The 26,477-nt window shown below is 53.6% G+C and overlaps 1 protein-coding gene across 3 annotated transcripts; it reads right to left on the reverse strand.

Annotated features, from left to right (window-relative positions):
* Positions 1 to 578: 578 nt before the first annotated feature.
* Positions 579 to 17,149, reverse strand: SPI1 (Spi-1 proto-oncogene). 3 transcript variants are annotated; one of them, XM_008535547.2, is made up of 5 exons: positions 16,846 to 17,149; positions 14,288 to 14,384; positions 2,723 to 2,910; positions 1,712 to 1,874; positions 579 to 1,314 (listed from the first exon to the last, which is right to left on the reverse strand). In XM_008535547.2, the coding sequence occupies exons 1-5, from the start codon at positions 16,888 to 16,890 to the stop codon at positions 995 to 997; spliced, it is 813 nt and encodes a 270-aa protein (XP_008533769.1). In that variant the 5' UTR covers positions 16,891 to 17,149; the 3' UTR covers positions 579 to 994. The 3 variants fall into 3 exon arrangements, with proteins under 3 accessions (XP_008533769.1, XP_008533768.1, XP_070419950.1); XM_008535546.2 differs by having other exon boundaries at positions 14,288 to 14,387; XM_070563849.1 differs by lacking the exon at positions 16,846 to 17,149 and adding an exon at positions 15,049 to 16,338.
* Between the last annotated feature and the right edge of the window lie 9,328 nt (positions 17,150 to 26,477).

Consider the following 26,477-nt stretch of genomic DNA (forward strand, 5'->3'; position numbering starts at 1 on the left):
CGCCTTGTGGCTCACTGCAGCTCTGGGCTTCATCCTGCTCCTCCTCACGCTGAGCCACACCCGCTCCCAGACACGGGAAGCTTGCTGCTCCCTGCCGTGGCAGTCTACTTGGATCCCGCCTGCCTCCACCAGCTCTGTGGCCTTGGACAAATTATTTGACCTCCACAAGCCTCAATTTCCCAGTCTATAAAATGGGATGACACTAGACACCTTTTCTCGAGGTTGACATGAAATAAATGGCCAGAAAATCTACTGCTGTTGCCATTATTATTATCATTAGCACTGAGGTCATAATCCAAAGATTATGAGTTCAAGCCTCATGGATGCTTTAAAAAAAACCCATTTATTAGGCGTGGAGGGCTTTTTAATGATTTATCCCCCTAATAACTGAGGACTCGTTTTTTCCGCCAGCTCTAAGTCCTGGTCACGCTCTGTGCCATCTGTCCTCATGTCCCCAGCGTCCAGCATTGGGGAGGGAGGGTCCTCAGTAAACGCCCTATGGACAAGTGGGAAAAAGAGAGGTCCCACGAGGAGCCGAGACGAGGTGCACAAAGAATTTTAAGACAGACTCTCGGAGCTGCAGGAGGACTCATTGAGAATAAGTTTAATAACACAATTCTTTGGGGAAGCTAACGGAGGAAGGTGTGGGAAGGGAGAGATGCTCGAAAAGGAGAGTTCCATTTACGTGATTAGGGTGACTTCGAACTCCCAAGCAAGCACCCCCAGCTGAACCAAGCAAGGCTGGCCCTTCGCTGGGGTCAGACGCCCGGGGGACCTTCTGGAGCCACTCTGGGGCTAGAGTCCTGGTGGGAGGCGAGGCGGGCATGTGGGAGGGGGCAGAAGGAGGGAGTGGGTGGGTGAGGGGAGGCCTGGCCCGCCACAGTCCTGCCCCTGGCCCCTAGGAGCTTCCTCCTTGTGTCCGGGCCGGGCGAGGGGTTAATGCTATGGCCAGCGGGGAGGCCTGGTGGGCCCGGTGGGCGCTGCCAGCCTGGGCTCAGTGGGGCGGGTGGCGCCGCTCCGCCAGGCCCCCGCGGCCCAGCACCTCCCCGCTGAACTGGTAGGTGAGCTTCTTCTTGACCTTCTTGACCTCGCCCGTCTTGCCATAGTTGCGCAGCGCGCGGGCCATCTTCTGGTAGGTCATCTTCTTGCGGTTGCCCTTCTGGATGCCCCAGCGGTGGGCCAGCGCCTCCTTGTGCTTGGACGAGAACTGGAAGGTGCCCTTGTCCTTGTCCACCCACCAGATGCTGTCCTTCATGTCGCCGCTGCGCAGCAGGTCGAGCAGGAACTGGTACAGGCGGATCTTCTTCTTGCTGCCTGTGGGCGCCAGGGGGTCAGCGCCCCGACACCGGGACCCACGCCCGCCTCCCTTGGATGTGGGACCCCCCTGGGGGAAGGGAGTCACGGGGAAGGGCTGGCATGCCTGGCGCACGCACCCACACCCACTCACACCCAGCACAGAGAGGGGCAGAGGCACACACAGCCTCCCACGCTCAGTCACAGAGAGGCCTGTGTGCACTCATAACACACGTGCTCATAGACGCACATGCAGGTGTAGATGGTCACCAGTGTGACAGACACTTTAGCCAACGTTCACACACCCACAAATGCAGGCACACACTCAGCTCTGTGGCCTGACTGCTATGTCAGTTGGCCTCGGCTGGGGTGGCCCCGGGGTGCAAATATGACCAGGGCCAGGTCTGGGCCCCCCTACCTGTTTCGCCATGCAGGAGGCCAGGCCCCGGCTCCAGGCCATCGGTCTCCCCATCAGACACCTCCAGTGGGGGGCTCTGCCGCTCAGCCTCCTCCTCATCCGAGCTGGGCTGGGCTGGGGACAGGGAGGGGTACGGGAGGTACACCCGGGATAGGCAGGGGACCTGGGAAGGCAGGGAAAGAGGGTCGAGGTCAGCGAGGGATGTCAAAGCTCGGGGCTGCTGGGTAGGGGTCAGCTGAGGGAGAGAAGAGGACGTGCTGAGGGCGAGGAGGTCAGCCAGGGGTAGAAAGATCTGGGAGAAGGCTGGGGAAACTGGAGGTCAGTCGGGTTACAGGGGTCAGGCAGGGTCACCACACACAGGCTGCAGGCTACGGGGATGAGCGGCTGCTGAAGTCCTGCTAGGCTGGGCCCCAGGGTTCAGGGGAAGAGGTCCCTTTTTCTCAAAGGTGCCGTGGGGACGTGCAATGGCCCTGGGGTCAGAAGTGGGAGTGAAGGGGGCCAAGGAGTCGGGAATGAAGAGGCTTTAATAAGTGGGTACAGTGAGAGGATGAGCAGTGGAGGTCAGTGAGGGGTGGGAGAGGTCAACAGAAGTCACTGGATGAGATTAGGGTTCGTGGGGCTGAGGAGGGTCAGTAAAGAGGTCAATGGGGAGAGTCGGGGCCAGTAGAGGTCAGTGCTCAGTGACTTGGATGCAGATCCACGAGGGGCCAGTGAATGGGGGCTGCAGCCGGTGAGGGTCAGGAGGGCCCATGACAAGCCCCTTTGGGGTCGGGCGGCTCAGTGGGGGGTGGGAATTGTCTGGGCTCTGTCCATCATGGGGTGAGAGGAGATAAGGGCTGTGGGGTCACAAGGTCAGTCGGAGGGTCAGGAGGCAGCCGTTGGGGCTCCGGCCGCCGTTGGCGCTGTGGGGCAGGAAGCCGGGTTGAGTAAGAGCCTGCATCAGCTTCCTGTGAAGCGCGGGCCCCACCGCAGGCCGCGGCTCCTGCAGGACAGGCGGGCGGCCACACGCACCTGGGTGCCAAGGCCGGCGTGGCTGGGCTGCCCGGAGGTGTCGAGCACGTGCATCTGTTCCAGCTCCATGTGGCGGTAGAGCTGCTGCAGCTGGGGGGGCTGCACGCTCTGCAGCTCGGTGAAGTGGTTCTCGGCGAAGGTCTCGAATTCGCTGTGCACGTGGGGCGGGTGGAAGTCCCAGTAATGGTCTGCGGAGGACAGCCAGGCAGGGCAGGGAAATGTTATCATCATTTTCAAAACCATCATGCCAGGCCCTAGGGGGCTATTCCCAGCACAGGGGCCGGGCTGGGGCTACGGGTTGCCGTTAGTCATCTCCCCAGCCACCTTGTTATTTTATGACCCCATTTTGTAGATGCTGACACGGAGGTTGGAGAGGCTACAGACAAGGCCATGGTCAAAGGCCTCGTCGGTGGCAGATTCAGCACCCAGGTCTGAAGCAAAGGCTGCCTTCCCCACAGCCATCAATCCTGCCTCCCCCGGGGTCACAAAGATGTCAACTTCTGAGCCAGAATCTGAATCCCAGCTCTGCCATCTACTCTCTGTGTGACCTCAGGCACATGCATGGACCTCCCTGGCCTCAGTTGACTCACCTGTAAAATGGGGATCTTAGTTGGCGGTGGTGACAAATGAGTTCACATTTGGAAAAGCTCCTAGCCCCGGAGCAGGCCCCCGGGGAATGTCGACTCGTTTCCCCTCCCCTTGAAACCTCCCTGTGGTTCCTGAGCTGACAATCACACAGACATGGCCTTGTCACACGGCCAAGGTGTGACTGCAAAGTCACAGGGCTGACATTCCTCACACAGCAGACCTTGTGCGGCCCCTCCAGGCCAGGCCCTCGGGCAGCTGCCCCTGCGTTCCAGTGTGGTGGCCGGACCCAGGGCCTTCCCAGAAAGCCCCTCATGGGGGCTTTCAGAGTCTGTGGTGGGGTGGATTCGAGTTTAGGGAACAGCCACATGTGCTGGAGAGCCCTGTCTTGGGACATGGTTTTTTTGGGCATCTTTTCTAGGAACAAAAACTGCCACATTTCTGAGGACTTCTTGGGTACAATTTGGGATCCAAAAGAAGACGTGGTGACAAAATGACAAGAGGGATTTTCTCATGTGACCCAAAGAGGGAGTGTGCAAGATGCCCGGCCAGCACAGTGTCTCTGGGACAACTGTACCAGCCTGTAAGGGGTCCACCACCAGCTCTGCGGGTGTGCGTGTGTGTGTGTGTGTTTCTCTGTCTCCCTCTTTCTTTTTCTGTCTCACACAAGCACACACCCACTCACTCACACATACCTAAGAAGTGACATGTGTTGTTTTGGCTCTGGGCTGGTTATCAGAAGACTCTCTTTTTAATCCTGCTCTTTTCTGGCTTTGCCATGTGACCCTGGACAAGGTATTTTATCTCCCGGAGCCTCTGATACTCCCCTCTAAAAGTCAGAGACCCAGGGTATTATGCTGAGCGAAACAAGTCAGACAGAGAAAGACTAATACCATATGATTTCACTCACACGTGGAAGAGAAACAAACACGTGGATAAAGAGGACAGATTACTCGTTACCAACGGGGAAGGGGTGGGGGCGGGGTGAAAGGGGTGAAGGGACACATCTGTGTGGTGCCAAATGGAAACTGGACTGTTGGTGATGAACACGGTGCAGTCCATACAGAGACTGGAATATAGTGATGTCCACAATTTACACAATGTCGTAAGCCAATATGATCCCAATACAATCATTTTTTTTAAAAAGTCACTGACCCAATTAAGTAGTTACTGAGGTCCCATCCACATGTGAAATCACTGGAACCCACAATCCAGACTCTCGCCTCTAAGAGGCTGCATGGCATAGAGAAGGGAAAGTACATGATTTGGGAGTCAGGCAGAGCTGGGTTCAAATCCTGCCTCTGCCATTTACCACCGGGTAACACTGACCACGTCCTTCCACTTCTCGAAGCCTCAGTTTCCTCATCTGTAGGATGGGGCTAATGATTACACCCATCTCATAGTTTTGTTGGGAGGATTCAATGAGCTAATGCCCGCAGAGTGTTTAGAGGAGAAGCTGGCACAAAGTAAGACTCAATAAACATTAGCTATCGTCGTCATCATCATTATATTTTATTCTAAAGAGCCTAGATTAGCACTTGAGCAAATGCAAATGCTTTAACATAGGTTCATTTCCTCTCCTTCCCCTTTCCCCTGCCGCCTCTGTCAGTGGCCCAGAGAAAAAGTTTTAGGGGCCCTGGCTGTCACTTCCTCCCAGAGGCTGGAGTTGGGGCCACAGCATGGCACCATGAGGGAAATGACTGGTTTTGTTCACTTTGTATTCCAAGTACCTAAACATAGTAGTCACTCAACAAACACGTCCTGAATGAATGAATAAATAAATGAAGGAATTCTAGCCTCTCAACTCTCTCTGACGCTCCTCCACAAAGTTATCTAAACCCGAAGGGAAAACAAAACCAAACCCAACGCTTAATTTGTACTTTCAACCTGCAGTGAGTTCACAAGATCCAGAAATTCTCTACTTGCTGTGGGAGAGTTGGTTATGCCCTTTAATGACGGGGCTCTTTGCGGCTCCCGGATTTGGCAGGTGGATCTGGGTTCCTCTTAAGCTGCAGATTCACCCTCCGGGACCACTCCTGGTCCTTCCCCCTTTTGCCTTCCCCTGCCCAGGCGGATGCGCCCAGAGCTCTGTGGAACACCTCATAGGCCCTGCCCACCACTCCCCAGCCTCATTCCTACTCCATTTCTGGGGTTGGGGGATCCTGAGGTCATAGAGCTCTCCAGGGTGGGGTGAGGGGCCCCTGACAGTTCTCTTTCTCTCCTGCTCCTCTGTTCTAGCTTCACAGGAGACCCATGAACTGGTGGTCCCAGCCTGAGGCCAGCATTTCCTAAAATGGATCTCTGTACCCCTTCGTCAGAGTTGCTTGGGGGGCTGGGAAAGCCTGCAGGTTCAGGGCCCACCAGAGACCCACTGAGTCAGAAGTGCTGAGAGGGAAGCTGAGAATCCGGAATTGAACAGGACCCCAAGGAGGTTCCTTTGCTCACTCAAGCTCTGGAACTCTGCCCCAGGGTCCCCTGAGAGCTGCCCCAGAGAGTCTTGAGCTACAATTAAGGTTTCAAAAGGCCCAACGGAAACCTCGCCTTCACCCTTGATTTGGGTGCTCGGGCAATTATGTAATAAATGTTGTGTGTTTGGCAGGCAGAAACGGTCTGAGTATGGGGCCCTCTGAAGGAACACGATACAAGGAGTCTTTCACAGAGCAAAGGGCAGTGTTCCTGGGCTCTTCGACCTCATTCTGGATGACTGTTCATGAAGGCATTATCTCTTTTGGTCCCTTCAATGGGCCATCCACGCCATCCTGCAATCTATGCCCCTTAGCCTGACTCTCTGCTCCTCGAAAGAATATGATGTCATTTGCATTTCTGGAGATAGTGCTGGACCCTCCTTTCTATAGCCTGTTAGGCACCCAAAACATAGTAGGCCTCAATCGTTATTTGATTAAATAATCAATAAAAATTAACTTTTAATGTGTTTTTTATGTACCAGGCACAGTGCTAAGTACTTAACCCACATTGTCCCATCTAATCCTCACCTTAGCTCTGACAAGGTGGCCACTATAGTATGATCTTCCTTTTGCCCATGAGGAAACTATGACTCAAAGAGATTAAGTCTCTTTTCCAAGGGCAGTCATTGGTAGAGTCAGGATCCAAACCCACCTGTGTCTGACTCCAGGCACTGAACTCTTACCACTATACCGTACCACCTCTGAGGAACAAGACCGTTATTGAACAAGACTTTGCTGACTGCTCATGTCCATTTGTCTGTCTACCATCATCCACCCCTCATCCATCATTCATCACCCATCCTTCAGCCAACCATTATCCATTCTTCATCCATCCATGCATATTTATCCATCCACCCATTCTTCCATAGTCATCTACCCATCCATACAACCATCAATCATCTATCGTCCACCTATTCATCATCAGTCATTCCATCCATCCATCCATCACTGAACCATCATCCATCCATCTGTCATTGATCCTTCATCCATCCATCCATCATCCAGCCAGCCAGCAATGACTCATTCATCTTGATCTCTCATTTCCTCCCTCTAAACCAGCTCCCAATCGAGACCAAAGTCCTACCCACACATCCCTATTCTTACTCAGTTTTTTGATGTCACTAATACCTGTATGTCACCAGGACAAAAATAAAATGATATTCAAAACAACCCCACACACAAAAAATTCAAGCCTTAGGTGTCATTCAGTTGACCTTATCTCCTCAGAGCAGAAACCCCAGCCTGAAGCCAGGGCTCTCCCCAGGGGAGCAGAAGTAAGATCAAGACAGAGAAGGCAGATGAGGAATTAAGAAAGCAAAGGCTGAGAAAAAAACCTTCTCAGGAAATCGCAGACCATTGGATGAGAGTTCCTGCAGCCCAGCTCTCCTGAAAATTGCTCATATATGGAGACCGAGGCCCAGAGAATAGAGAGCTCCTGGCCTTATGGTACTTGTTACTCTACTTTGTATCCTAATTGTTAAGGTTTTAGTTATTTCCCTTGTTACAAAGATAAATCTGGCAGGACTTGTGTCTTATTCACCTAGGAATGTGCCTGGCATATAAAAGATGCTTAGTATGCGCTTATTAGATGGATGGGTCAGTGGGAGATGGATGGAGGGTTTGGTAGGTGGAGGGAAGGAAGGACAGCTGGAAAGTTGAATGAGGGGATGATTAGATGGCTGCATGAATAGAGTAGTGGAGGGTCCGTGGTACGAAAGGATGAAAAGCATGTGGGAAAATGAACGGATGGAGAGGAGTCACACACTAGAACTCTATTTCCTTCACAAATCCCGTCACCACAGCAAATGCTATCACACCCGTTAGGGTGACGATTATCAAAAAACGAAATAACAAGTGTTGGTGAGGATGTGGAAAAATTGGAAGCCTTGTGCGTTGTTGGTGGGAATGCAAAATGGTGCAGCCACTATGGAAAACAGTATAGTGGTTCCTCAAAAAATTAAAAATAGAACTACCACATGACCCAGCAATTCCACTTCTGGGTATATATCCAAAAGAACTGAAAGCAGGAACTCAAAGAGATACTTGCATACCCACATTCACAGCAGCATCATTCACAACGGCCAAAAGGTAGAAGCAAGCCACATGTCCATCAACAGATGAATGGATAAACAAAATATGGTATATACATACAAGGTGATATTATTCAGTCTTAAAAAGGAAGGAAATTCTGACATATGCTGCAAGATGGATGAACCTTGACGACATCATGCTAAGTGAAACTAGCCAGTCAAAAAAAGAAAAATACTGTAGGATTCCACTTCACATGAGGTACCTAGTGTAGTCAAATTCATAGAAACAGAAGGCAGAATGGTGGGTGCCAGGGGCCGAGGGTGGGGGGTGGGAATGGGCGTTAGTGTTTAATGCGTACAGAGTTTCAGTCTTGTAAGATGAAAAGAGCTCTGGAGAAGGATGGTGTGATGGTTGCACAATAACGCAAAGGTACTTAATGCCTCTGAACCACACGCTTAAAAAGGGTTAAGATGGCACATTTTATATTATGTGCATTTTACCACAATCAAAAGCAATAATAATAAATAGCAAATTCGATGAGCCCTACCTTCAGAATCTATCCCGAATTTATCCCCTCCTTTCTGTCTCTATGGCCGCCACGCTTGTCCAAGCCACCGTCATCTCCTGCCTGGACCATTCGACAGTTTCCTACCTGTGCTTCCTCCTTGCTCCTAGTCTTGCCTTCTCCCCGTCTATTCTCCTCACAGCAGCCAGAGCAATCTTTTAAAAAGCTTATTCAGTGGAACCACTAGTATTGGGGGAAGATACTAAAAACTTCCAGAGAGATCGAACACAGTAAACAGAAAAAAACAAACAAACAAAAACAAAAACAGCTTGCACTCAAAAAAGAGGACAGAGAATGACATCAGATTTCATGAGAAAACTCCAGTGACCAGGAGACAGCCGCAAAATGCTTTCAAATTTCTAGGGGAAAAAACGATTTTCAACTTGGATTTCTATACACAGCCAAACAACTATTAATCAAGTGAGCGCAGAGCATCAAGACACGAGGTAAATGAGCCAGCCCTGATGGCCTAGAGGTTAAAGTTCAGTGCACTCTGCTTTGGAGGCCCAGGTTGGTTTCCTGGTCTCAGAACCACACCACCCGTCTGTCAGCAGCCATGCTGTGGCGGTGGCTCACATAGAAGAACTAGAAGGATCTTCAACTAGGATACACCACCGTACACTGGGGCTTTGGGGAGAAAAAAAAAGACACGTGGCAAACGAAGAAACAATAAAAGCTTACCTCCCACACACCCTTTCTTAGGAGACTACAGTGATAAAAATAATGAATCCTTACATAACCTTCACTATGCGCCAGGCCTGGTCCTAACCATTATACACAGTCACTGACTCCATCCTTACAGCAATCCTGTGAGGTAGGAATCGTTACGAAGAGGCTGAGGCACAGAGAGGTGAAATATCTTGCCCACAGTCAACCCAGCTAGTAATGGGGAGATGGGAAATGAATCCCGGCGGCCTGCTTTTGGAGTGAGGGCTCTATCTCCTTGCTACACGGCCCCTTAGACACACAGGGATAAGGGGGGACCCCGTGGGGCTCACCAGTGAGTAATAGTCTCACTGTCATAATAATGGAAAATTCAGATACGGATTTAACAAAAGTTATTATACAGAGAATGACAGATACTGTATGATTTCACTTATATATGGAATCATAAAAACACCCAAACTCATAGACAAAGAGATCAGATTTGTGGTGACCAGAGGCAGAGGGTGGGGACAGGGGGAACTGGGTGAAGGTGGAAAGGCACGAACTTCCAGTTACAAGATAAAAGTCCTGAGAATGTAATGTACAACACGGTGACCATAGTTAATAATGCTGTGTGGTATATTTCAAAGTTGCTAAGAGAGTAATCCTAAAAGTTCTCATCACGAGGAAAAAAAATGTTGTGTAACAATATGAAGTGATGGATGTTAACGAAACTCCTTTCACCATATCTACATATGTCTCAGGTCATTATGATGTACACCTTGAACTTACACAGTGTTGTATGCCATTTATATCAATAAAACCAGGAAAAAGTTACTATATAATTATTTTAGTATGTATAAGAAGTATGAGTGTGTGTGTGTGTGTGTTGCGAATGACTGGAGAGTCAGTCTCCTCTTTCGTCGTACAAGTGAAGAGATTATATCTCAAACTGAAAAATCAAGCAAGATTCATGTCTGCCTAGCATAAAGAAGGTGCTCAATAAGTGTTTGTGAGGCCTGGCCTGGTGGCACAGTGGTTAAGTTCGCACGGTTGGGATCCTGGGTGCAGACATGGCATTACTTGGCAAGCCATGCCGTGGTAGGCGTACTACATATAAAGTGGAGGAAGATGGGCACAGATGTGAGCTCAGGGCCAGTCTTCCTCAGCAAAAAGAGGAGGATTGGCAGCAGTTAGCTCAGGGCTAATCTTCCCCCCAGAAAAGAAAAAAACTGTTTGTGAATGAATAAACGAAAAATGTTCTAAGTCTCTATTTCGTCTTCCTGTGTATATTTAGATGGCATTGTGATAGAAAGACTGGAAAATAGCTTTATCATATCTCTGATATGCAATCATGCTCTGAAGAAATGTCTGATAAGTTTAAGTCAAAAGCAGCAAATTGAAGACCAGCACGACACTGCAGCTCCACTTCGGGGTGAAGGGACAATGCACGTGTGTATGTATATATTAACAAACACTCAGGATTATATACGTAGAATAAAACGTCTGCAAGGATAGACTAAGATGCTCTCGGTGGGGAGTAAGATTGGGAACCAGGAAATACTTTACCTGACATGCTGATGTACTTTTAAATTTTCTGCAATCAGTATTTGTCATTTTAATAATTAAAACGTAAAGATTTCAATTTTCTTTGGATTTTCACCAAACAGACACACACACACACACACACACACGGTTATTCCGATCCTGTCATTTCCCTGCGCAGACCCTCCAATGACTTCCCACTGTTTGTAGGGCAAAATCCACACTCCTGTCTTGGCCTTCAGGTGCCCTGTGACCTGCCCCCTGCAGACCTCTGTGGCTTCGCCTTCTGCTGCACCCGTGCTTGCTGGCAGCTCTGGTCCTCTGCTGAGGCCACGCCTGCTTTCGCACTGGCTGCTCTCTCTGCCTAGAACACCTGCCGCTGCCTGCGTTTGGACCTGGCTCATCCCTTCACTCAGATTTCAGCTCAGCTGCCGCCTCCTCAGAGGCCTTCCTGATCACTCACGTTCAAGCAGCCCCCACACAGACACTCGGCGGTAGGACTCGTTAGTATACGTCTGCCTTCGTGAGTGTTTGCCGTCTCTCTCCCTCACCGGAATGTAAGCTCTATGAGAGCAGTGGCCCTGTCTGGCTTGCACATCATGGACCCTCCAGGGTCTAGAGCAGGGTCTGGTACATGGTATATAATCAGAGGCTATTTGGTGGATTCACAAATGAGGGGATGAGCGGATAAGTGGATTGGACAATAAGTGTTGGAAGGATAGGTGGATGGCTGGGTGGATGGGAGGGTGAGAAGATGGATGGGAGGGTGGGTGTTTGGGAGGGTGGGTGAATGGGAGGGTGAGTGGGTGGATGGGAGGATGGATGGATGGGAGAGTCAGTGAATAGATGGGAGGGTGGATGGATGGGAAGGTGAGTAGACGGATGGGTGGCTGGGTGGTTGGGAGGGTGAGTGGATGGGAGGGTGAGAGGATGGATGGGAGAGTAAGTGGGTGGACGGGAGGGTAGGTGGTGGGTGCCTGGGTGGCTGCCAGCTAAGTCAGTGGAAAATGACCCAGTTGCTCTGTCACAGAGCCCTCTGTGCTTCTCCCACTCACCCAGCTGCTTCATCTGCCCTGCCTGAGGGGCTGCAGTAAGGCTAATGCACAGCGTCCTAGAAGCTTACTGGGCCTTGTACTCAGTGCATACCTTATCCATTACATGCATTGCCTCACTTAATCATCACAACTCTTTTTTTTTCTTTTTTTTTTGAGGAACATTAGCCCTGAGCTAACATCTGCCGCCAATTCTCCTCTTTTTGCTAAGGAAGCCTGACCCTGAGCTAACATCCGTGCCCATCTTCCTCCACTTTCTATGTGGGACGCCTGCCACAGCATGACTTGCCAAGCGGCACCATGTCCACACCCGGGATCCCAACTGGTGAACCCGGGCCTTCAAAGCGGAACGTGTACACTTAACCTCTGCGCCACCGGCCGGCTCCAATCACAACTCTTTGAGGTAAGTATGATCATGCCCTCAGTTTTATAGATGAGTAAACAAGGGCTCAGAGAGGTTAAGTCACTTGCTCCAAGTTGCACAGCGGTGAGTGATGGAGCCAGGACTAGACCAGGTCAGGCCCCATGGCCTTTTCACTAAGCTTCGCCACCTAAAAACGTAGATCCAGAGGACACGCAGGAACTGATGGGAAAACGTGGGGGTGTCTCCACACTGACGCTTCAGGCAATGCCTTCCAACAGGCATTAGTAAGGGACAGCACGGACGCCCAGATCTGCAGTGACGGTGGGGAGGGGCTGGGACACATGGGGACCCGAAGGAGTCTCTGAAGGAATTGGGGCTTTGTCTCCAAAACGGGGTGCTCAGGCATCCGATCGGGAGTCACTCCTAGAGCCCCACCCCAGACATAAGGGACCTGCCTGGGCACTGAGCCAGCAAAACAGAGTTTTTCTAAAGTGATTGCTCACTCCATCGGCCAGCCTCAGGCCTAGCTGGTTTCTAGATGCGTGGACAGCACCCTCACAATACAAAAGGGAAAACTGAGGCTCCAAGAGACCCAAAAGCAATGCCCCCAAACCCAGTGAAACCGAGAGGGGGCTCAGCCCGGAGGAGAAAGAATCCCTCGGGGAGGAGGGGCCGCACGCTGCGCCCGCCTCGCTGGGAGCTGAGCCGTCCTGCTGCCTTGAACCACCAGGGGGCGCCAGTCCTTAAGCCCAGAGGGACCTTCTCGGGTCCTGGACAGATAGGTGGAAGGGTGCGCAGGTGGGTCTCTGGGGACCGGCCCTTCATCCTGGCCAGAAGCTGGGGGTAGAGAGGATGAGGGAGACGGTCTCTCGAAATTGTCTGGATTTTCCACAGAGACGATGCCTTTCTTGTAGACTTACAAATAAGCTTAAAATGACGAAAAAGAGGATATTCAAAAACCTTTCTAGCCCTGGGGTTCTGAGAGAAGCCTCTGTGTTCCCAGATGGGGGCTTGAGGCGCAGCCACCACCTGCTCCCAAAACATGGCTTCCAGGCAGTCTTTACAATAGTGAGTTCTGGGTGAAGCTGTTCGCGAGGTTTGGCACCAGACGTGAGCGCCCTAAGTAAGGACTCATGGCGTGTGGCATCCCTGGGCACGGCTCTCAGGTTGAGACGGCCATGGATGTGCCTGCAGAATGGAGCTACAGGCATGACTGGCCCCCCAGCTGTGGCCTTCAGGTGTGAAACCTTCCTCAGCTGTGGCACCTGGTGTGCTTCTCCCTCTGGGGCTCCAGACACCCCAGTGTCTGGCCTGCCCAGGTCTCAGACCACATGGACAATCCCTCAATGAGGGCCCGTTAACTAGGCCACCTCGCCTTGGGTCGAGGGGTGTCCACATCAATATGCCAAGATCCACGTCGGGTGACCTGTCACAGCCTCTTGCCCAGGTTCCAGGTACCGCCTGCCTCTCTCCCCTCCCCTGCATCTGCTCCAGGATCAAGGCTTGGGCCTTAGAGGGAGCAGTTAGACCCAGACAGAAAGATGCCCCGGCCCAGGCCCCATCCTCACCCCCACCCGCAGCAAACTGGGGACGTCAGCCTCTGCTGACTGGGGGGTCCTCAGAGCCTCTCCCTTAGCCTAGCAGTCCTTAAATAGGGTGGTTCTGCCCTCCAGGGGACATTCGGCAATGCGCAGAAACATTTTTGGTTGTCATGATTGGTGGCGCTACTGGCCTGTAATGGGATGTTGGGGTGAGAAGCCAGGGATGCTGCCAAATATCCCACATTGTACAGAAGAGACCCCCCTAACATGGAACTATCTGGCCCCAAATGTCGTTAGAAACTCTGCTAGCCACACACAGCAGGGAGCGGGGCTGCATCAACGAGGAGTTAGGGTAAAGGAGGAGACAAGAACAGAGAAAGATGAGGGGAACGGGAGCAGGGGAGTGAGCACCGGACTCGGAGCGGAGCGGACAGACCCCGCCTCCGCTGACCAGCTGTGCGACCGTGTGCGAGTCACACAGCTCCTAAGCCTCAGTTACCCGCTTTGTACAAAGGCCACAAGGACTGGACAAGAAGATAAATTTGGAAGAAGTGAATCCCGCACTTTGGCACACCAAAGATGCTCCATAAATGCAGGATGGGAGTGTGGGAGTTTGGGGTAGTGAATTCCTGTTCCCTGAGAACTAACTCATCCGATTCGCAGAATTCCCAGGAAGCCCTGGGAGTGTGTCTTCTTTTTGTGTCTGCAGACCCAGGAGGGGCCGGGGCCCAGGCCAGGCTGGGAGTGGGGGCGGGCGGGGCCCTTGGCTCACCACTGTGGCTTTCTCCATCACTGCTGAGATACGGGTAATACTCATGCGTTTGGCGTTGGTACAGATCCGTGTCGTAGGGAACCAGGTCTTCTGATGGCTGCTGAGAGAGGAGGCTGTCAGCACTCAGAGTGTGGCCGGGACACCCCAGCCAGCGTCGCAGCCCCGGGTATGCTGGGTCCATACCACCCTCCCAGACTGAGCGGCTGCCTCAGGCCTGCAGCCGTCTCTCGAGTGGGTGGAGGGAGACCACAGGATGGGAGCAGGGGACCCAGGAGAGCAGGGTCCTTGGCTCCTGCAGAAAAGGGGTGACAGGGACCCTAAAGGTCAGAGGTCAAAAGAGGACCAGGGCTGAGGGAGAGCACGGCCTCCCTCCCTTCCCTTCCCCACAGCCACCTCACAATCACACTCACACTGGGTCCCAACCCCACCTACTCACCCTCCCACGCCCACACTGATAGGCCTACAGCCCCTAAACGTACCCGTACTCCCTATGACACACTCGTGCCCACACTCCCATGTGTGAACTCACACCCACACGTCCACTCACACTTACTCTGAGGATCACTCACATTCACACGCACCCTCTAGGCACACACAGTCACTAGGATTCAACACTCGCCTTCAAGCCATTAACACTCACATTCAGACCCATACCCTTCCACAGTCACTCACGCTCCGCTCGCACACTCATCCTCAGCACACATGCTTGTCCTCCTGCCACAGTGTCCCACAGCCCTGACCCCAGCCCCCACTCTCCTCACAGCCTGTGCCCAGGCCCCAGGCAGGCTCAGGGCCACCACAATGACCAGTGGCCCTTCGCAATGATGGATTTGACAGTGTCCATCCAGGCAGGCTTTGGGGGCCATGGGACGGCGGGAGCCGCAACCCTCTCACACTCCAGCCTCCAGCCTCCTCCAGGCACCCTCCCTGGGGTTCTCCCTTCGCCTCCTTCCTGCCCTCCTCCCCTTCCTCACACCCCTCCCCCTCCTGCCCTCCCCTCCCCCCACTCCTCATCCTCCTTCTCCGCTCCTCCTCCTTCCCCACCCAATGGCACAGGCACAAGGACATGCACACCCGAGCCTTCCCAACAGTCATCGGGCCTCTCCCCACCCCCGCGTGTGTACCCAAGGATTGCACAACAGTCACCCCGGCTCTCAGGGCTGGGGTTGGGGGCCAGGGCTGCCTTGGAGCCCACCGTCCAGGAGTCACTCAGAGGAGCCCCTGGGCTGGGGAGAGGGGCTGAGGGGTTTGGTGTGGGGGCCGGAGAAGACGTGCCTCCTGCCTTGTTCTCTAGAGTTCAGGGATTGAGAGGTCAAGGATCAGAGACAGTGTAGCCAAGCCCCCGGGGCACTTCCTGGGACCACCTCCATTGCCGCTTGCCTGCCCCTCACCTTCTTGGTCCCAGGTTGGGGAAGGGTGGCCCAGGGCCAGGTAGGGGCAGGCTGGCTAGTCCTGTCTGTGTCTGGCCGAGTGAGGAGGCCAGGAGCCCAGCCCTGGGTTTCCAGGCAATGAGCCCAGCAGCGGGATGTCAGGCCTGGGGTGCCATCCTAGGCCTCCAAGGCCACTGGGGGAAGGGAGCTAGCTGCCTCTAGGCCGGGAAAGCTGAGTCAGGTGGTCAGGCCCTGCCAAGCCCTTCCCGGCTCCCCTCAGAGCTCGCCACCCCTGCCGAGTGGGGATGGGGTGGCGAGAAGGAGAGAAGTCCTTTCACAGGGGTCCAGATCTGACACTTGCCTAACGCTGCCACTGTCACAGAGAGCAGGAGAGGGGTGTCTGCCTGGCCTGCTGCCCTTCCGTCCCTGGAGTCCTGAGACCCCTGCTTCTTCACCTCCGGCCTCAGTCCCTGTCTCAGCCTCAGCCGTCACCCTAACTCCAGTCCCACACTCAGCCAGGTCCTACCCCAGCCCCAATCTCAGCCCCAGGATGTCCCAAGCCTGGTCCCTCCTAGCCGCAACCCTAACTACTGTCCTCGTCTCAGCTCCACTCCCTACTCCGGCCCTGCCCCTGCCCCGGGCTCTTGGACCTGCAGCCTCCAGGCCCAGACCCTCCGGTCAACAACCATGTCCTCTGTGGCAGGCCCCAGCCTGGGCTCTGGGGACCCAGCCTTAAAGAAACCTCAGTCTCCAAGAGCACCCAGGCCAGGGGCCACGACTCTGGCCTGTTGCCTCCTGCCCTCAAGCCTTGACCGTCCTGGGGACCGGCTTCCCCCCAGCCAGTCTCCGCATCTCCTCCCCGCCACCTCTCTGCTGCCGCCCTCACCCTCCTCGCCCAGCACCCTGCCCTGGAGCTCGGTCTGCCACCCAAGCCCCATCTATAAATAACCGTTCAGGCCCCACCGATCACAGCCCCACCACGGGCCCAGCCCTCCACCCGCCGGGGCATGCTCCGAGGAAGCCAATGGCTCCCTCTCTGGGTCTCAGGCCAGGAGCTCCAGGGAGGAAACACCAACTTCCCACTGATAGCGAGCCAGGAGGGCAGCCGGTGGGCTGGCGGGCTGGTGGGCAGGCTAGCGGGTGCCCGAAGGGCGCGGGTTGGGCTAGTGGAGGAGTCCCAGTACTCACAGGGGGGATGAGGGGAAACCCTTCCATTTTGCACGCCTGTAACATCCAGCCGAGCTCCGAGCCGGTCAGGTCCCCTGCCTTGGTGGGGGCCAGTGCGGAGCCCCTTGGGATGGGGCGCCCCGTCTGGGGCTGGATGGTCTCAGGGCGGGCGCAGGGCTCAGGCCTGCCCCTGAGCTACAGGAGCCCTGGGTGAGCCCCCTCCCTTGACATTGCAGGGCCAGCGCAAGTTCCTGATTTTATCGAAGGGCCTGCCACTGGGAGATAGTCCCCTTGGGGTGACATCACTGCCTCAGCCCGTTTGCATAAATCTCTTGCGCTACAGGAAGTCTCTGGCCTGCTGGGGCAGGTGGTGCTCCAGGCGCTGGCCTGGGAGGCCATGGGGGCCAGGCCCCCTGCCCAGAGGAAGCTGGGACTGTGAGGGGCGGCCTTGGGGGTGAGGGTAAGGAGGAAGAGTGGGAGTGAGGAAGGCTAGCTCTACCACCTGGGGGCTTTTGCTGCTCCCGGGCCCTGATGAGGCTCTCCAACCCCAGCCCCACACATGCCTGCTTCTCTTGAGACCCCCACGTGGCCAACAGTCACTTCCTTGGGGTAAAAGCTGGTAGGGGTGGCCTCTTGGGGCCTCCACTTTCTGGGGTCAGCCTGGCTGGCTGAAGGGTCTGATCCAGCTGACTGCCAGGCCTGGCTCTTCCTGGGCCCTGGGCCCCCAGTGCCTAGGGTCTACCCGGCCTGGGGCTGGGCTCAGCGGCGGGGTCCTCAGCACAGTGCCACTTTCTCCTTTCTTCTGAGTCCAGCTTCCATCCCATCCCAGCTTCCCGAGTGACCACTGCTTCTTCCAAATCCCTAGGGGCTCTATTCCCAGCCCACATTTCTCAGTTTCCCCACACCCTGCCAATGCCTGAATATCAATCTAGTCTTCCTGGTTTACAAATATTTCTTATCTGTCCATCATTCATCTATTTCCCCATCCATTTGTTTATCTATTTGTTCATCTATCTATCCACCCATCAAGCCAGTCATACATTCATTTCTCTGTCTATTTGTCCAACTGTCCGTTCATTCATCCATTTATATGTTAGTCCATTCACCTATCCACCCATCTGTTTGTCTACTTGTCCATCTATCCATCCATCCGTTATTAATCCATCAGTCTATATTTCCATCTGTTCATCCACTCTATATCCAGCTATCAATCTACTCATCCATTGATTCATTCATTCACTCATCCATCCATCCACCTATTCATCCATCCATTCATCCACCCCCCAATCCACTCACCCACACATCTATCCATCCATCCACCCATCCACTCATGCATCTACCCACCTGCCCACCCATCCACCCATCCATCCATCCATCCATCCATCCATCTACCCACCCATCCCCCCATCCCCCCATCCATGCATCCTGTCAATATTAATTGAGTTCCAGGCTCTATGCTGACTGCTGGGAAAATAGAAAAGTACTGGACAAGATCCCTGCCTTTGGAGAACCCCTAATCTAGTCTGGAGGGCAGAGGGCTGAACGGAGACATTTTTTGATCCAATGATCTCTAGTGAGTTTGCTCTGCAAGAGAAGCAGCTCTTGAGCATCCCACTTCCTCCCCTATGTAGTCTAACCCTTCCCGCTAAGACCTGCCTCTTTCCTGTCAGTGGAACCCCAGCCCCAAGTGCTTCTTCACAGGCATTCACAGGTCTGGGTTCACCATTAGATCTACTTCACTTCCATCTTCACTGAGTTTTTGCAGCTCACTTGGGACCCTCCAAAGGGACCGGTTCTCAGGATTCCCCAGGAACCTGACCAAGGCCCCTCCCCAAGAGGAGAGGAGAGGCAGGCTGACTTGCCATCCGTTCCATCCTTGCTCTCCACTTCCTGATCAAGAAGGCTGAGTTCACTGACTGGATGTGTGTGGGAGTGGGTCTAGTCTGTGAAAACCAGGTCCTGCTTGATATATTCATTCATTCCTTCATGCGTTCATTATTGTCTTGGCTTGGTTTGTTTATCTGCTTATTTATCTACTCATTCATTCATTTAATCACTAACTTTTTGTGTGTATGTGTGAGGAAAATTGGCCCTGAACTAATGTCTGCTGCCAATCCTCCTCTTTTTGCTTGAGGAAGATTGTCCCTGAGCTAACATCCTTGCCAATCTTCCTCTACTTTGTATGTGGGACGCCACCACAGCATGGCTTGATGAGCAGTGTGCAGCTCCACGCCCAGGATCTGAACCTGCGAACCCCGGGCCACCAAAGCAGAGAGCGAACCTAACCACTATACCACCGGGCTGGCCTCACTAATTTTTTTGTTTTTAAAGATTTTATTTTTTTTCCTTTTTCTCCCCAAAGCCCCCCAGCACATAGCTATGTATTTTTGGTTGTGGGTCCCTCTGGTTGTGGCACATGGGATGCTGCCTCAGCATGGCCTGATGAGTGGTGCCATGTATGTGCTCAGGATTCAAACTGGCGTAAACCTGGGCCACTGAAGCAGAGCGCATGAACTTAACCACTTGGCCACAGGGCTGGCCCCTCACTAACTTTTTATCGAGGGTCTTCCATGTGCTGGGCCTGGTAAGGGGGCACAAAGGTGAACGAGGTATGCCTGGGCCTCCAGCAGTTCACAGGGCTACAGAGAGAACAGACATGGAAACAGACGGTATGGTTTTGGGGGGAGGCGGGGGCACAAGAGAGGGAGGTGCTAGGCGCACTGGGGAAGAGTTAATTTGGTATGGGCACAGGAGGGAACGCAGGCAAGGGAAAAGATGTCTGACTGAGGAACCAGCCTGAGCAAAGGCAAGGAGGTGGAAAAGAACAAGGGGATAGTGAGCCACCATCCTTGAGGCTGGAAGTAAGATAGGACACGAAGGCGAAGAGTCTTGAGTGTCAAGCCAAGGAGCCTGGGTCAAATCCAGGGGTGAGTGGAGCCTTTGCTGGGTGTGAGCAGGGAATGTGGCGCTCTTCTCCGTGGATGCAGCAGCAGACCCAGTTGGCTAGGTGTTCCTGAGGTCTAAATCTCAAGGGGTCCCAGGAGAAGTAAGAGATTCCATTGTCCCAAGTCTGGCCAAGCCCAAGGGGGCCTGGGTAAGGAAGCTCAAAAAAGACCCAGGGCCCCAAATCTCTGGAAGCGGGCAGAATGACTCTCGCTTTCTGTGCAGCGCCAGCATCTGTGTCCATTCACACACCGAATCCTCTCCATCTTTCCTCCCACTTCCCCTCCTCCTCTTCCCGAGGCCTCACATCCCCAGGGCCCTGCTGTTCTTCAAAGCCTTTGGAATAGTGGGACCCAGATTCTAAGTGATGCTGAGCAGAGCAGCGGGCTTGGATCCACAGCCCCAGGGCTAACATCTCCTTTAAAAGGGAGTGGGGGATTATTTTCTGAGTGCCCAGCACTGTGCTGGGTGCTTCCACCCTTGTGATCTCATGTAACCAAGACAACCAGCTATTACACCAAGGCCCCAGAGGTCAGGGACTCGCCCAGGGTCACGCAGCTGGAGAGTAGAGAGTTGGGGCATGAAGAGCCTCGGAAGGGCTGGATCCTAGTGAGGGGGAAGGAAGCAAGAAGAAAGACTGAGAAGCGAAGCATGGAGAGGGCAGGGAGAGAGGGGCAAAAGGCAGCAAGGATTGGAGAGGAAGGGAAAGAGAAACAAATTAGAAGAGTCAAAGAAGACACTAGCGAGAAGTGAGCCAAGAAAGAGAAGCCAAGGCGAGGGTGGTGGAAGAGGAGAACAAAGCAGAGGAGAGAGAGGAGACGGGACAGCAGGTGGCTGAGAGGTGACAGGACCTTAGATGGGCTGCCCGGCCTCCTTTCTCTGCAGCAGAGGAAACGGGGACCAGAGAGGGTGCCTGACCTGCTGGAGGTCACCAGGTGTCTCACGCCTGGGCTGTGGCTCTCATTATTGTCAGCAAGAAATTCGTTTGAAACCAAAAATCTTGGGGGCTCCAGGAAAGGAGAGGCCAAAAATTTTTTTTTAATTATTTTATTTTTTGAATAGGTAACACATGCACAAGGTACAAAATCCAAAAGGTACAGAAAGGGAAACTGCCCAGTGCCTCTTCCACAGGTTACTCCCCTGTTCCCAATTCTTGCATATTTTTCTAGAAAAAGTCTAAGCAGACAAAAGCATAGAGGCAGATAAATTCTTTTCTTAATTCCACACAGACGGCAGCATACTAAACACATTGTACTTCCCTATGGTTGGTTTTTCTCCCCTAAATCCATTCCATGTCTGTGCGTATAGAGCTGTCTTGTGCTTTTTAAAGATTGTATAACATTCCACTGTTTGGATGGACCATGATATTTTTAAATCATGAGAGGTCTCATTCATACAAAAGAGAGCACAGACCATTTATGTAGAGTTTAAATAAGAATTACAAGGCTGACACGTAACCACCATCCAGGTCAAAAAATAAAACATTGCCAGCACACCAGAAGCATCTCCCAAAGGTCCCAACAGCCACCTCCCTCTCTCTAGAAGTAACACGATCTTAATTTTTTCAGTCATTCTTTCTTTGTTTTTCTTTATAGTTTCACAACTTATGTAAACATCCCTAACAATATAGTTTCGTTTTTTATCTTAACAGATTTTAACATTTCCATAAAGAGAATCATAGTGTAACTACTCTTCTGGGTCCTGCTTCTTTTTCCCACCATGTTGTTGTGTCCAGCTGTGGTCCATTTTCGTTGCTGTATAGTATTCCATTATTACAAAATATTTAACCAGTCTCTTCTTGACGGACATTTGGGTTGTTTCCACTCTTTTGCTATTACAAATAATACTACAATTGATAAAATTTGGTAATTTGCACATAAGCAAGTGTATGTCTAGGATAAATTCCCCAAAGTTGAAATGCTGGGTCAAAGGGCAGTGCTTTTTTTTTTTCTTTGCAGGAAGCTGGAGGGGAGTAGCTGGAATAGTTGGGAGGAGACTTGAGTTAAACGTTCCCTGGGCTACACGGACTACAGCGCCAGCTCAAGGTAGCGGTTCTCATGCTTTTACATTTGTTTGTCTCTAAAAAAGCATCCTTCAACAGTGAAGAACAAAACGTATTCTTTTGCCTTAGATGAAAACAATGTAGGAGAAAAGCCTAGTCCTGTGGAAGCACAGCCGGTCCGCTGTATCCGCAGGTTCTGCACCCGCGGATTCAACTAACTGCGGATCGGTCCGGACCGTGTTTACACGTACCATGCTTACGATCCGCGGTTGGTTGGATCCGTGGATGCGGAACCCGCGGATACGGAGGGCGACTAAAGGACTTGAGCATCCGTGGATTTTGGTATCTAAAGGGGTCCTGCAACAAATCCTCGGCAGATGCCAAAAGACAACTGTAAATGTTTGAAGGGAAACTAAAATACGATAAACTCTCTTTTTTCTGTATTTAATTTTTCAAGGCTCATCTTGACAAATAAGAGATTGATACTGAAAAGGAAATTACCACAACCAAATACAACCTTGTGCACCTCCCTTTAGACACCAACAAGTAGTATCTGAAATTACCTTAAATAGAAATTAAAAGTCCTTAAATTATGAGTAATAGTGAAAATGAGACATCTCTATCATAACTCTTTGGAGAAGAGACCAGCTCATTTATCTAGATTTTATAACATAAGTGCACAGGAATTTTTGACTCACCTCTTTTAATGTCAGACATATATTTTTTTAATTAAGATATCATTGACATGTAATAGTGTATTAGTTTTAGGTGTACTGCATTTTAAATTTTGAGATAGATGATAAGTGATAGACAGAGACCGATGACAGACAGTCACACTGCCCTTGACAAAAGTTGTACCCACTTACCCTCCTCCCAGCAGCACATGACAGTGCTGTCTCCCCAGCCCACTGGACAAGTAGGTGGCCCTGTAGGGCTGGGCCCTGCAGAGCAACGGCGAGGCCAGGCAGGCCTGGGGTAGTTGGTGGAGTGCTGGGCAGCCCTTTGCCCGCACTGGGCTGGGCCGCTGAAGAGGGAGTCTGGGTGCTATTGCAATCACAGGGTACGCAGACAACAGGAAATGTGGGTGCTGTACCCTCGAACCTGAGTGCACAGAGGGGGACACGACCCCCGCACTCGCGCACCCTCAACCTCAGCCCCGAAGAGCTCTCAAATGAGGGAACGCCCCCTCCCACTTTCCCAGCCATCGGTCCCCACGGGGAGTGACGGGGCATGTGGGGAAAGTCGGGCCTCAGGCCAAGAGCTGGGAAAGTTGACCAAAAAGAGCTGAACCCGTGTACAGAAATGGCTGTCTTGCAACTTCCTCTCACGGTTGAGACACTGCGAGAGGCTCCTTGAGCCCCAGTCTGGGTCGCCTGGGCCCCTCAGAGCTCCTCGAGTCGGGTCAGTGCACTGGGCTGGCTCCTTCGTGCTCTGGGACATCCAGCAAATGTTGACTCAGGGCCTCTTGGGGCCAGGCGACCTGAACGGGCAAAGATGCCTGTCCTCATGGGGCTTGTCCTCAAGCAGGGAAGACAGGGGGTAGCTTAGTAGCTGAGGGCATTTCACTGCATGTTAGAGTAACATCACTATAAGAAAGAGAGCATATCGCTGGGTGGCGGGGACCCCAGGCAGGAGCAGAGTAGGACAGCGGGGACAGTGTGCACTATTAAAGAGGATGGGCAGGACAGGCCTCACCGAGAAGGGGACACTTGAATAAACTGTGGCAGCAAGTGAGGGAGCGAGCCCAGCAGGTATGTGGGAGCGGAGCTCCAGGCAGGGGACCTCCCCTACAAACGCACAAACCAGGAGCAGCGAGGGGGGCGCTGTGAGTAGAGCCAGGGGCAGGAGGTGAGGCAAGAGAGGTGAGGGCTGGGGCAGGGAGGGCCTTGGGGGCACTGTGTGGGATTTGGTTCTGATTTGGGGTGAAACAGGGTACCGTGGCAGGGCTCATTCTCTCTTCGTTGAATCTGAAGTTGGTGCCATTATCATCCCCGGGGGACAGATGGAGAAACTGAGGCTCAGAAGTGGTCCATGCCTTGCACAGCAGGGCTCAGCCAATCTGGTACAGGTGAGGCTCAAGCCTCGGTTTGCCTGAGACCCCAGCTGTATCCACAGCAGGTGCTGTGGGCCTTGAGAACAGCAGGGGAAGAGGAGCAGACATTAGTTGAGCCCCTTGTCTATCTGTGTTAACTCACCCCCCTCCCACAATCCTGTGAGGCAGGCGTTTGAGGATCAGTGCCATTTTACAGAGGAGGGAGATGAGGCTCAGAGTGGTGAGGGGCGTGCCCGAGGACACACAGCCTGGAGTGGGGTGAGAGGTGACTGCTGCTCTGAGTGGCTCCGGGGCCTGTGCTTCCGCTGTCCCCATGTGGAGTTTGTCCCGTGGGTATTTCCCTACCCAAGAAGCTTGGCTGGAGTCTAAATCTCTGAGGCCTATGCAGGAGCCCCCAACATCCCCAATTGAGCAGCCTCTCCCCGCTCCCCCACCCACGCGGACCCGCCCCACCCCCACCTCCAGCCAGAAGATACTGCTCAACATTCCCAGAACCTCTTTCTCAATCTCCCACGGCCTTTGCTCACAGGCCACCCCCTTCCACACCCTAAGGCCTCCGTCTTTCAAGGGCTCACCTCCTCCAGGCTGCCTCCCCAGATAGCCCTCCAGCCCCCCGAGTCCCTCCTCTCACTCTGCGCCAGCTCCTGCCGCCTGCTCCCCAGCCCCAGCGGCCAGGGGACAGAGATCCGCCGTGCCCCAAATCCCGGCCACCCCACCGCACGCTCGTCTCCTGCTGACCAGGCCTGCAGCGGGGAGCTCACCTCCCGCCACATCACTCAGCCTCCGGCACCTCAAACCCACCGCCACCCACAGTGACTTCCTTCTGCTCACCACGGGCAGCACCCCCCCACCTCTGCTCTCTCACTGAGGACAGGAGCCGCTTCCCCCAGGTCCCCTTCTCTGCAGAGCCCCCAACACCCCTGGACCCTTCCCCGTGATTCGCCCGATGGCCTTTGGACGAATTCCTTCCCCCAGCCAAAGCTCAGAGGCTTCCATTTTGTGTGTGTGTGTGTCGGGGGGGGGGGGGGTCAAGACCCATCTCCCAGCATTGTTCAAAGGACTGACAGAGATTTGTAAGCCTTTTCCTGGTATACAGCAGGGGTTCAATTAGTGCATGTTTCCCTCATTGGCCTCCACACATGCTTACTGAGCCTTCTGGGGGTTAGGAGTGTGGCTCTGGAGACCTCGACTTGAATCCTGTCCCTTCCCTTGGTTGGCTGGCTGGCTGAGGACAAGTCACTCCTCGGGGCTTCAATGTCCTCATCTACAAAAGGGAGCACTAATAAGATGCAGCTGGCATGTCGTGAGAATTAGATGAGGTAGCAGGCATGATGCTTGAGGGTGATGTGTGTGCCCAGCATCCCTCGGGAGGGAGGAAGGCTCACCCTGTCCCCGGGAGCTCAGGATCTCTGCAGCCTTCAGCCCTTCAGAGTTCCCGACCCCTGGCCTCTCCACAGCCTCCTTGGAAAAACTGAGAAATGCAAGGAGCTGGGAAGCTGGTGGAGGAGCCGTGAGACAGCAACCTCCCCTCCTCTGCCCTTCCCACACTTCTCTCTCACCGTCCCCGTCTGAGCCACCAGCTCTTGAGACAGGGAAGCCAGAGGGAGAAAAGGGGCCCAGGTGTGGAGTGGGGACCCCGGGACAGGATGAGAGGGGCGCTTTGAGAAGCAGAAGGGAAAAGTATTTGTTACTGAGCTGCCACCAGGGGCCCGGCAGTTGAACCTTCACAACAAGGCCGTGGGATGGAATGATCTCCATTTTACAGATGAGAAGTGGGGCGCAGAGCAGACGCAGGCACTGCTCCAGGTCACAGAGCAGAAGGGGCCGGAATCAGGATGGGACCCAGGCTGATCTTACTCCAACGCTGGTGCTCCCAGCCCAGAGCGGGCTCGGGGTGTGTGCCATGTCTCCTTGGACAGGGGTCTCTGCCTAGGAGGGGAGCGAGAGGGCCCTGAGGGGGCCAGTGAGGGAGAGGCTGCCTTCGACTTCCAGGATGTGGGGCCCAAGGCCAGTTCGAGGCTGCCCAGGGGGCCCCGGCTTGCTGGGGGGCAGTGCGGGGTGCAGGAGCAGGAGGCACGGGCCCAGAAGGAGTTAACTGCATGAGGGGCCTGGGTGAATCAGAGGCCCCGCAGGCTGCGATGGAAATTCCCTGTGCATGGCGTGTGGTCACCCAGAAAAGGGAAACGGTGCTTTTCGGAGCAGGGGACGGCGGGGGCTGGAGCCCGGGAGCAGACGCCTGCCCGGGTGGGGCTGGCGAGGGCGTTGTGACCAAAGAGGCCTGGCCTCCCGATCTGCTCTGGCGCTGGGTGGGAAAAGGGAGCTAAGGAGCCACCAGGCCAGGCCAAGCCTGGTCATGCTATGGTGTGTCCATGGGCCCTGACGGATGGGTAGGAGTTCACCAGGCCCAGAGGAAGGAAGGATACTCGGGCGTGGGAACTACTGGAGCTAAGGCATAGGAGTGTGACTCAGCATGGAAAGCCAGTCCCCTTGCTTTTGCTGCGGAACTCTTTCCTGTCCTTCAAGGTCCATGCCAAGTGCCACCCCTCCCCACCCCAGGGAGCACTCATCACTTCTTCTGCATGTCCCACAGCCTCAGTTTCCCTCTCGGAGGTCTCAAGATTTTATAGGTCATCTGCCTTCTCCACAGGACTGTGG

This window comes from Equus przewalskii, chromosome 11 (genome assembly GCF_037783145.1).
Source record: "Equus przewalskii isolate Varuska chromosome 11, EquPr2, whole genome shotgun sequence".
NCBI classification, from domain to species: domain Eukaryota; kingdom Metazoa; phylum Chordata; class Mammalia; order Perissodactyla; family Equidae; genus Equus; species Equus przewalskii.